General features: G+C 35.1%; 1 protein-coding gene across 1 annotated transcript in view; it reads left to right on the forward strand.

Moving 5' to 3' along the window:
• CSMD3 (CUB and Sushi multiple domains 3) overlaps positions 1 to 12,651 on the forward strand; it is a 721,079-nt gene that overhangs the window by 292,967 nt on the left and 415,461 nt on the right. Inside the window, exon 10 of the mRNA XM_054816701.1 lies at positions 1,439 to 1,563. Within this exon, the coding sequence (XP_054672676.1) occupies positions 1,439 to 1,563 (125 nt within the window). The remainder of the gene's footprint in view (positions 1 to 1,438; positions 1,564 to 12,651) is intronic.

Consider the following 12,651-nt stretch of genomic DNA (forward strand, 5'->3'; position numbering starts at 1 on the left):
ATCTCAGCTTTAGTCTTTTGGGTTTATTCCTTCTTAATTATAGGGGAAAAGGAGAGTATTTCCCGACTGTCATTAATTTTTGGCACAGGCATGAGATAACACACTGAATTAATCTATGATTCCTCCTCATTAGTCTTATATAAGGAATAGGATAAATAATAACACCACCTTTTAATTCAAAAACATAATGATGATCATTTAGCAACTGATAAGGTAAAAGGTGCTCTCTGAAGACCTTTGTGATACTATAGGTTGTCCACAGTCACAGTTTATAGAAATACTTTATGACTGTGACAGACAAGCCTTTAAAAACAGCAAGCTGAAATTATGGATTGTAAGATACTGATGTCAGAGAAAGGCCTGATATATTGACTATTTTCAACTGTAATCAGGACTTGAAACAATGATGATATTAAAGAAGAAGTATCTCAGTAATACACATTTAAGTATTGAGGTTTTTAACTTTTCCAAAATGAAAAAAAAACCCAGACAAAAACCTCCTCTCCTCAGAATAACATAACATAACAAAAGAAACAAACAGAACAATTTTTTCTGGGTTTATTTCCTGTTTTGTTCTGTGCCGAGTTTGCAACACCAAATGTCAGCTCTGTATGGAAAAGTACTAAATTTTCTCAAGCCAGCATTATCCCTCCATAAATAATCACAGCTAAATACCTAGAAAGATGTTTTTAGAATTATTTTATTTTCTTCCATTAATTTAAGAAACATTTGCCAGTTAAAAGAGTAAATGTTCATATTCACCTTGTAACTTTCATTATCTAGTAGCTGTTACATTTCAGAGAAAACATACCACTTCTATTAACCTGATTAATATCTAATCCTTTTTCTCTGGTGGTGTGCTCCCTCTTCCAATGCCCCTCCTGTTCCAAAGTCAAAAGCACCAGACTTCCTAAAGAAGAATGGGGGGGGGGGAGGGGGGATGGGTGTGACATTCACAGCAAGTCATCTGTATCCTGAGGTCTCCATTTGGAGGAGTAGAATATTTATAGTGGGGATTTCTTCCTCAGTCTTGTGGTCGATCTTTTGGCTCTTCTTCTAGGTGATTTCCTTATATCTTTTTCTCATTGTTTCCTAGCTTCGATTAACATAGCTACCGTTTGATACACAATGCCCGGGTTTGTCAAACCTTTACTAGATGAAAATCAAAAGTTAGGTCAGAGAATAAGCACTTGACCTCCAGACGACTGCTGAAAAGAGATAAACCAGCTCTGGCCAAAGCAAGTCCAGAGAGGGCTGAACGCTGTGCACTGTCGGGCTAGTGCATGACCTGCAGCCTTTTACTACTAAGAGCAAAAACTACTGGATTGCATGTTTGTATTGTTTGTCAGGACTGTCATACCTAAAAGAATGGAAAAATTGACTGATACCTATTTGTTAAAAAAATGCTTCTTCTTTTTATGTCATTCTTTGATTTTAGCTTGGGAGCAACAGTACAGTTCTCCTGTGATGAAGATTATGTGCTACAAGGTTCAAAAAGTATCACCTGTCAGAGGATAGCTGAAGTTTTTGCTGCATGGAGTGATCATAGACCTGTGTGTAAAGGTAAAGAGGAATTTTTACCCTCATGGTGATCCGTTCATTTCACATCTTGCTATCATTTAATGGCCAATCCTATTAAATTAATATTTTGTAAGTGCCTGAAGTTTTAATCCTAGGGTCACTCTTTTCTTAGTAAAAAAGGTCCCACCTATACTGTTTCTTTAATACGAACTTTGTCTGTATTTCAGTATGCTTATTTTACTTGGGAACTTACATTATGAAGTTTGCTTCATATTGAGCTGATGAAAATCTATCACATACTAAATATTAAGATTCACCAAGATGGATTTCAGTATTGCAGTGATTCAATATACAGTCAGTAGCTCATGAAGCATCTTCATTACATATTTGCTAAACAGATAAGAAAGACTTGAATTTAGGATTGATAAGGACTAGCGAAGAAATTCTATAGCCTGTTTCAACCCTGACCAAATGGATGAAGGGAAAAAATACAGAAAAGTGTAAGAGAAGAAAAGCACAAAGTCATTCTGCTGAATATATTCAGTGTCCAAATACTATGGCAAGAAGTATGATGAATACCTGAATCAAGAAAGTATTAGTGTGTGTATATATATATTTTAAATATGTATTAGTATATATAATGAAAATATTAGTGTGTACATATACATGTAAATTGGCATAACAGCAAAGCCTAATATTGAAGAATAGAGTTTGTTCACAAAGAACATTTGGGTATGAGAACCAGAAAGGATATTTATCTTGTAATTCAAGGCTATGGATACTTAAACTCATGCCCAGAGAGAACTGTGAGATGTTTCTGAACAGTGGAAGAGGGTAAAAAATATTCTGAGGGTGATATCCAGATGGTGTGTAGTAGAAATCCACAAGAGCTGGAAAATTACATGGGTGATTTTTTTTTTTTTTTTTGCTAATAAAATACCAGGACAGGCTAAATGGGACTCGCTATGGATAAGAATGAAGTGCCCAATGTAGGTTGGAATAATCAGCTACCCAAATCTGAGATGAAGAAAAACATAATAGATGTTACAGCTGCAGAAACAGGTTTACAATAGATCACAACATTATATGCTTCAATAATAGCATATCACACAAACAACTGAAAAGTTTAGTTGTATACATATCAATAAATATACATAATATTAATACTTTATATCCTACTACTGTGAAGTATATGTATGTATAATTACTAGAAATGGCTAAAGAGATATACACACACACAGACCTGTGTGCATAGCAGAATTAATCATGTAATGCACATAAATTAAACCTTTACTTATAGTAAAACTGGTAAGACTTTACTAGAGGTTTTTATCGTATTCACATATGCTAAATTAGATACCTGTCGTGGGATGATAGTCTCCTAATCTTCCAATGTAGCCAGATGGGTGTTGTATACTTGTATAAGGGTGTTCACACAGACTGTGAAATTGTGTGACAGCATCTATTAGTCTTGTCTGTGGATCGGTTGCTGGAGGAGGTTGTCAGACGCAGCTGATAAAATCAAGGATCCCATCTCCCACCGTAGGTGCCTAAAGCTATGCAGTGTGAGTAACCCCGATTTTCTCCTCTATGGAAATGAAGTTTCAAGAAAGGTGTGGACCAGTTAAAATAGGACAGAAGAAAATATTAAAAAGGATCAAAATTCTCTAAAATAGAACAATATAAACAACTGGGTAGGAACTGGGCTGCTTTGATCTGGAGAAAGAAGAATCCAGAGAAAGAAGAGGGAAAGCATAAAATACAATGGGCTGCAATTTTGCAAAGGAAAGTTTGTTGTTTGACACTAGCAAAACTTTCCAAAGTAAAGAATTTTTATGTACGTGAGTAGAAGTTTACAAGAACATGTGAGAGAGACGTATATCCAGGAGAGTTTGAATACATGCACTCTCATCTTGAACTGTGGTAATGGGCTAAATATAATTTCAAAGTTCTTCTAATTCCTATTTTCTGTGTTTTATAGGTGAAAGAACACCCAGATTTTAAGACTGATTCATGAAAAAAATAATAAAAATCATCATTAAGATCACATATAAGTGAGGGTCCATGACAGGATTTATATATTTCTTGTATGATAGCCATGATAAAATGACATTCTAAAGATTCTTGGCTTTCATATACCACATAAATGATAACATAAATGGTAACTGTGTTGCAAATCTTTCTATCTTCTGTGTGTTATGTATTTGATAATACAATTTAGTAATTTATCATTGAAAAATCACTTTAAAAGGAAAGCATACTTCAATTAGCATTTCATTTATCAATACCAAAATACAGTTGCACACTGTTAGTTTTGGATTTTTTTAAAAAATATCTCTCCTAACAGACAGTAAAGTGTTATCAGCAGTATTGTGATAAGACTGAGACGTATGCATAGCTACTTGTAGGTTTAGAAAGGCAGGTCAGTAGCTTTTGGAGACTATGGCCTTCAAGCACAAATGGTTTTTAAATATATTGCTTTTCACTTTTGTATGAGTTTTGAATTCTGAATAGCAGCAGGTATCAAAATACTTAAGTATAAAAGTATAACCACAATCTTCAGTCCATTTTTGTATTGGTTTTGGGTTTTTTTCCCAGTATGACTATATTTAGAACTAACATTGTATAATGTTTTACAAATCACATTTGTAAACATGTGTCTAATGATAAAGTAAGCATTAATACTGAACTGGAAAGAAAAAGAAAGCAATAAATCCATTGGAAGCTACCAGTTCTGATAAACTTCTATTTAAATGTGAAATTACAGAATGTATATTAACTAAATATCCAAAATCCACCATTATTCATAGGTAGAACATGTGATTCACAACCAAAAGGACAGTGCTTCAGTTCTTTACACTCACCAACTTCATAGAGCTAGCTAATTCCACTTTAAAAAGCAGCGGACCAATATTAAGAAAGTTATTAGGAATTGATACAATGCCATATGGTGAAAAGTCAGACAGATGGTATAGATATTATAGTTTGTCAAATAAAGACTGTCATTAGTTGCATTAAAATTACTGATTTAAGTACCTTTGGTGCGCTATAATTTTGGTTCTTTCGATTAACAAGATGTTTCAATTAGACTCTTAGGTATACCAAAGCTGGAATATAAACATTTCTTCTAGACTAATAATTATGTCTTCTCTAAGTTTCATGCACAGAACGTACAATAAACATTTTGAAAGAATTTTGCATAAGTAGCATAAATATCACGTAGTAACATGAAGGAAGTATCTACAAAAATATGTGTGCATTTGCTTGTTGAACTTGAATGTTTGTGTACATGTATTTGGGCAAACAAATTAGGCAATCATGCATAGATGTTATTTAGTGTAAAAAATTAATATTTTCTTGCGATCTGATGCAGCTTTGCAGATAACAAGGGCACAGGTGGTGTATTAGATTCTTTACTTGTTATTCTTTAAAATGTCACTTAAAGTGCTGCTTTTAATCATGTGGTTTTTCCCTATTTGAACAGCATAGCTTGCAATTGTTTTAATTAACTTATATAAAATATATTGTGCACACACCAAAATTCTCACAGTAATGATACATTTTTCAAAAACGGCATGTGGATATCAATAATCAGTTACATTAACATACTATAATTGTGCAGAGTTCTAAACAGGAACTCTTCAATTCTGTTAGGTGCATTTGATTTGACATCATAAATCCTCCAGACTTGTTCTCATAGGGCATATGAGTGGCTGAGTATAACTGCCTGCCAAAAATGAAAGATTAACTCTCTTTAGGAGTTATCATGTAATACCAGCTGGAACTGGCATAAGATCATATTAATGAAAGTGAATTTGGAATAAGTCTGAAGCATTTCTACAGGAGAATTATAAGACTTTGAGAAGGAAAACTGATACATCACTTCCAAAATATAAGCAAATATTATAGATTAACAACATCTTTTAGACTTCAAGACTAGTTTCCAGGAAAATACCACTCTAGAGGTTTGGCTGATTTCTGAAGCTTTTGACTTCTAGAAGAGACTATGAGAAAATTAAAATAATATCAGATATCCTGACTAGATTTAATTGCAGTTGAATTATCTTGTAGTTTACCAACAATTATCCTTTCTTTTTCATCTTTTTTTTTTTTTAATATATCTTATAATTTATGTCTCCCATCACCCTAGCAAAATAGCAGTTGCTCAGGTGGATGGACCTGGTGAAGTAATATGGCAGAAAATCAAGGCATTTGGCCCATTGTGATTTACAGACAAGATATATTGAAAAGAATTTGGAATTTGGAGCTATGAGTAAAGTATGGGTTTAAGTTGTAGGCAAGCAGATAAATTAACATAAGCAGCAGCTAAAAATTAACTGGTCACTTTCTACATTTTATTGAAATTTTAAAGTGGATTCATCCCCTCTGACACGTGTTTTTTAGCTGCACTTTTACAAGAACAATGCATCATGCCAGCCTAAAATTCTGCTGGAGATTTTAAAATTTGTTCCAGTTTAATTGGCCTCATGCAAATCTTGTAGCATACCATTTTTACAGAACAGCAGAACAAACAATGCCTTCCCATCCTTCCAGAGAAAGAGAAAAAAAAGTTCAAAAATGGCCTGAGAATATTTGCCAAGGCATTTATTACACATTGAGTTACAGTTGAAATCTGTTATTTGAAAGGTGAAAATTTCTGCAGTTGTTAGTTATTTCATATCTCAAGAAACACTTAATACATGTGGCTGCAATAACATGACTGCTTACATTGACTTCTCTGTGACTTCATTCAAGAGAGAAAGTTTAAACACTTCAGGATTTAGACCCTACTTATTTATCTGCCATGGGATTCAGTATTCCCCTACAGGGCAATGCCATTATTACAAAGCCAACTTGCTTAGGCAGAGACAATTATCTACTTTATGAAACTATTTGCCAGTTGATAAATCTCTTCCTCTCATTTACGTTTCAGGAAATGAAACAGATAGATCTATTCACAGTTGGTCGATTAGCCTTTTTATTTTCATGCCTGCCGCTCCTGTTTGCTGCTTGCTTGTTTCTCAGACCCTGTGACACATTTATGAATGCTGCCTTTCATAAGTCTGCTGGCAAGTCAGCAACAAGTTCTGCAACAAGTACAGTATTTTGGAAAGCTCATCTAATCTGTAGAAAGAAAAAGTGTTTTTTAAATAATTCTTTGTATCTGTGAAAACTAAAGGAGAGATACAATTTAAGGTTTAAATAATGATTAACCAATTAATAGGCAGGCTACAAAGTAATTTGGATTATTAGTAGAAAAAGGAACAAATAATACTATGCATTTAAATTGGCTTCTGACAAATTTAGAACACAGGTTTTTCGCTTCGTATTGCTATTTTGGTCAGTTCATTTCACTGACTAAAGTGATTTTTAAAACAGCAATGAATTCATTGACTCAGTATCTTTCATTTGACAGATTGTAAACATGAGTTTGATTAACATGGATATGCAAGCGGAATGAACATTATTAGTTTTAGATCTTGCCTTTATAAATATCTTTACTTACGTATAGTACATTTTTGAAAAATCCACTTTTGCCTCACTTCTTTCTGAAACGCAGACATGTATCTGGACCTCTTAAATGTGTTGCTGACTAACAATGTATGTGTATATGTATACACACACCCATATATACAGGTAATGCATCATAGATGAATAGGGCTGAAAGTGATCCTAACTGGTCAGCACTACTTCCTTACTCCAGCTGTATTTATTCCCAGAAGATATTTGTCTAACATTATTTATTTCCAAGGAAAGTGCTCTGAGATCCTACTCAAGCACTCCAGTCCTTCATTAGCCTTGCAAGTAGAAGAATTTTTCTAATTCAAATGGGAACCCTTATTGTTGTGCTTAACTTATTTCAGTAGGTGCTTCTATATAAAGAACAGGTTATTTAATTAATATTTTCAATGGCTTATTGTATACCTAAAGAATACCTGCTCTTCTTTATACTAATCAGCAGCAGTTCAGTCAGTCCTTCCTCATGGTTCATATTTATAGACCTCCAACCTTTTTCACATTATTTTCCAGTGGGTCCATGTCTTTCTTAAAATATAATTTCTAAAAATGGGCTTAGTATTTTAGAAGGGTCTTTCCCAGTGCTCAGCAAAGAGGAGGAATTATTTCTTGCATTTTCACACATTTTTCTACCTATAACTATGTGCATATCTTCCACTTTGATTGTCACAGTAGGATATTTTTTACTCAGGTTATGTTTCTGAGCTACTGTAACCCCTGAAGACTTGCTGCCAAATGACTTGTTCCTTATACTGTTCTTGTGAATTGATTATTCCTGCTTTTGTGCTTTGTCCTATACTTGTCTTTACTGAATTGCATCCTATTTCAATGTCCTTTCTTCAATTTCTCACTTTTAATTCTAATTATGTTTGCTAATGTATTCACAGTCCTTCCCAGTTCTTTGTTAAATGCAGATTTAATAAGTATGCACTTCATTCTGCTGTCCAAGGTGTTAATGAAAATACTGAATGAACCTGACCCAGGACAAACCTCTGTGAAACCCCATTCAGTTATTCTTTCCTTTTGACACTGAGACACTGACCAAGAATCAGAGAAGTCTAGGCCAGAGAGGACATCAGGAAATCATCTGATGCTCTGTTGCAAGCAAGACCTTAGATTAGGTATCTATGGCTGTCTCAAGCCAGGTCTTCACTACTTCCAGTGAGGGAGATTCTACCACTTCTGTCAGCTACCTATTCCAATGTTTAATAGTTCTTACAAGGGAGAATTTTTCTCTTATATCCAGCTGGAATTTCTCCTGAAGAAACTTGTGCCTGTTACTTTTTTTATTCTGTCTCTATGCATCCCTGTCAAGAGAGTATCTCTATGTTTTCTATAACTACCTTTTAGATAACAAAGGACTGTGATTAGATTCCTCCTTGAGGGTTCTGATCTCTAGGTTGAACAGACCAAGTTTCTTCCATCTGTCTTTGTCTGTCAAGTTCCCCAGTCTTCTTGTTTGTCTTCTACTGGACCCTTTCCAATTTCTCAATGTTTCACTTAACAAGTACGAACCACAAATGGACAGTATTCCATATGTGGCCTAAAAATACTGACTAGGGTTGAATAATCATGCCCCTTCATCTACTGGCTCTATTCTTACTGATACAGCCCAGGACGGTTTGTCTGCTTTGCCACCACAGTACATTGCTGGGTTTTTTTCAGCTTCCTGTCCACCAAGGCCCCCAGGCGTCTTTCCACAGAACTACTCCCCAGACAGTCAGCCCTCATCTGCACTGCTTCTGAGGCTTACTTTCTCTTGTGTGTAGGACTTTACATTTATTCTTGCTAAAACTCATGTAATTCTTGTTGTCCCAGTCTTCCAGCCCACTGAGGTCTCTCTCTATACTGGCTCTTTCTTCCACTGCAACTTCCTCTCCTCCCTCTGCAAACTTGATGAGTGTGCATTCAGTCCCACCATTCAAATCAGTTTTAAAGATATTGAATATTATCAGACCCATTACTGACCCATGAGGAACTCCACTCATAACTGTCTGCCAGTTTGACTTTGAGCCTTTAACCATACTTTGAAGTACAGTTAGTTTTCCAAACATCTTGTGGTCTATCCTAAACATTCTTTATGAGTTTGTGAAGAAGGTGTTGAAGGACACTGTCAGGCATCTTCCTAAATTTAAGGTAAATTATGTCTATAGCTCTCCTCTCATCCACTGGATGTGTTTTTTCATCATAGGAGGAAGCCAGGTTGGTCCAGTTAGGCTGGACTTCTGAAGTCCAGTCTTTATTCTGCTACTTGTCTTTCTCATGCCCTTTAGGGTCTTAAACTCTGTGATGCATTGCAGAAAGGCCAACATTGAGGGTCATGACTCCAAACAAATATTTCTTATTTTTGAACAGTAGGTCTAAAAAGGCAGCACTATTGCTTGGCACATTCTGCAACTGTGTTAGGAAGTTGTCCAAAGTTCACTACAGAAATCTCCCAGATTGCTTTTGCACCACAGTGTTGCTTTCCTAGCAAATATCAGGGTAGTCGAAGTCCCCTAGGAGAACTAGGACCTGCAGACCCAAGGCTTCTGTGAGTTATTTGGGGAAGGTTTGGTCCTGATCAGGTAGTGTGTAGACGAGACCTACCATGAGATCTCCTGTTATTGAGATCTTTCTGATTTTCAAAGTCTCTCTAGAGAACTGTCCTCTCGTTGTTAATAAACTCCATGCATTCAACTCTTTCTTTTACATAGGGGCCAACCACTACTCTTCTACCCTTTCTGCATTTCCTGTATAGCTTGTAACCATCTATTGAAGTACTCTAGTCATGTGAGCGATCACACTGCATTTCTGTAATTCCAATGAGATCATAACTCTTTGGCCAAGCACGGAGTCCTGCTCTTGCTTGTTTTGCAGATTGCATGCATTGGCACACTGCAAAGCAGCTCAGGCAAGGACCATGTATCTGAGTTGTCAAATGCAGCTCCTGAGTGGAGGGAGGACTAGCAGGGCTTACCATAGCTCTTTGTCACACACACTTTTCAGCAGGCTCATCGCAGTTTACAGCTGCACCACATCGGTGGAGCCTTTAAGCGAAGTCAGCTGAGCCCCTAGGAGTGCAAAAAGAAGGCCCAATCATGGACAGCAAATTTTAGATTATATTAATGTTACAGACTATTGTAAGTGCTTTCAAAGCTGAAAGAAAAATGTAGTGATGTTTCCTGTTAGTTGTGTAAAAACGGGAGAAAATTTATCATTGTGAAACTTTGATTATGGTATGAAATCTAGCCACTTTCTTAGGGGGACTATTCCTTGTATAGCTTGGTATTAGATATTCATCACATTACCTTACAGTCATCAACTATGTTGTTATTCTTAGGCAATTCAGTGGTGCTTATTGATATAAAATATGCAGTTGCTATTGTAATTTTAACAAATTCAGTATACTTTTAGTATTAATGCAGTATTAATTCAGCATTAATACACTTTTACACATGTAGAATGACTACGTCTTTCCAAGTACAGGTAATTATCAGTGAATCTCATTAAGAAGTTTAAGGAAATTCTTCTGAAGAAGAATTATAGCTGTAGCATAATTTCATTTTTTGCGTGTGTTAGGGAATTTGTGAAGAACATTTTTCTAACTTTTTAAAATTTGACATCCAGTGAGAAGAAGAAAAATCTCTTTAAACTGACAAAGACTCATTAGATCTAGTGAAGACATACGTAGCGTTATATTCTAGAAGTAGTGACAGACATTTGACTTCACAGGCACTCCATCTCATCCTTTCATCTCATGATTCAGTCCCCAGTTCACAGGCACCACTTACTGGCATTTTTATTTTACCCTACTCATTTGCATTTATTAATTCTCCAAAGGAATGTGAGAAGAACTTATGACAAAGGACGAAGAGAAGCTGAAAGACAACATTTTGCCATTTGCTAAAGGGGAAAAAGTTCCATTATGGGCCCATATATTGTTTTGATTACAGTACTGTAAGACTGGTTATCTGGCAGAAGAATTACAAAGGAACTGAAAGATTGATAAATTCTCTGATATTAGCTGATCCTCTTACCATTCCCAAATGGTGGTTAACATAGGGAAAACTCTACTATAGCATCTTTTATTCTCAGTGAAGATCTGCAGAAAAAAATGAGAGGTAGGTTTTGGTTTTTTTTTTCCCCCCGAAGTAGAAGAACAAGGCTTTAGTATTTCCCTCCAAGCCTGATCAAGTGCCAAGACAGTATTGATTATACTGGCTATTTTCTGTCTGTTGGCAATAACTACAAATTAAATACTACTATACTAAGTTTTCAGTACAATTGATTTTCATATTATTGGCCATGATGAGTTACTGAGACAATTTTAGCCTCTTCACAAGTAAAATGTTGTCCTCCTTTAAACATTTTTTCTTTTTTTTTTTCTTTTTTGTTTACTGTTTCTTCTACTTGCACATTAAAGTCATAGGTATAGTTAACATGAAATGAACATTAGGAAATACAGTCCTACATTCTCCTTCAGAAACAAAACCAAAATTAAATAAGCTGTACTGCAATACAGAAGTACACAAGAGTTGTATTTTTCCTAAACAAAGAGTGAAGAATAAAGCATATGCTTAAATCTTAATGACAAAAGCCTGTACTTCCTGATTATTTATGATTTTAAGTTTGTTTAGAGTCATGTCAATAATTGAAACTGCAGTGCATACTATGTGGTGAATGTCTTATTAATGCAGAACTAACATAACTGAAAAACCATTAGCAAGCTAAACATACTACTGTTTATATTGGCAGAGAAATTGAATTCTTCAAGTATAAGAAGATAGTTTTATTTAAAATTAACTCACCAAAAATTGCTGTCTTCAAGGTTTTAAACATGGACGTGACTATTGCCCTTGAATATTCCTACTGTTGTGCATTGCAGATCTCTGAAGTTAAAGAAATCTACTACATTAGACTGCAAAAGAACTTTGAAGAAAGGATTACATTCAAGTAGCTTAAATATCATCCAGTATCTTAACTAATGGGGTGCAACATGAAAAAGATTCCTGTTTTTTTTCTATCCCGCAGAAGAAAAGTAGAAAGAGGTTGTAAAAATTTACAGAGAAAGAATTTTAATGAAATACATATTTTAATAATTTATTTTCAGATTAGAATTACATATTGGCACTCTGATGCCAATTACATCCTGTTCACTCTTCAATGACTCTTAGCTAAAATTCATAATTACTTGATACTAGTGAGAAGAAAAAGCATTATGTTGGCATTAAGCTCTTGGGTTCGATACATTAATAAAGGAGGAGAATTACTTGCATACAGTTAGTATTTCTGTTTTGTAACTTGCACAGTATTGAATAAATTGTACCAGTTCAACGCCATTTAATCTATTGTGGCCTACATCTCAAGTTCTTATTTCATGTAACTCAGTGTCTCTTCACAAATTATAGGTTTTTCTTCTGAAGAGCAATAGTCAGTTGTGCCTTAGTAGCTAATCATCCCTTTCCTTTTCAGACAGGCAGAGCTTTGCCTGTTGTATGGAGGGTACATTGCAGGAAGAATTACAATTTTGTGGCACTAAATTAATAGATCTTGCTGTAGTGTTCTTGTGTGTCCTATAGACCAAAACAAATGCCCAGAAATCTCAAGAGAAAGATGAGAACTAGTGATGGA

Source organism: Grus americana, chromosome 2 (genome assembly GCF_028858705.1).
Source record: "Grus americana isolate bGruAme1 chromosome 2, bGruAme1.mat, whole genome shotgun sequence".
NCBI classification, from domain to species: domain Eukaryota; kingdom Metazoa; phylum Chordata; class Aves; order Gruiformes; family Gruidae; genus Grus; species Grus americana.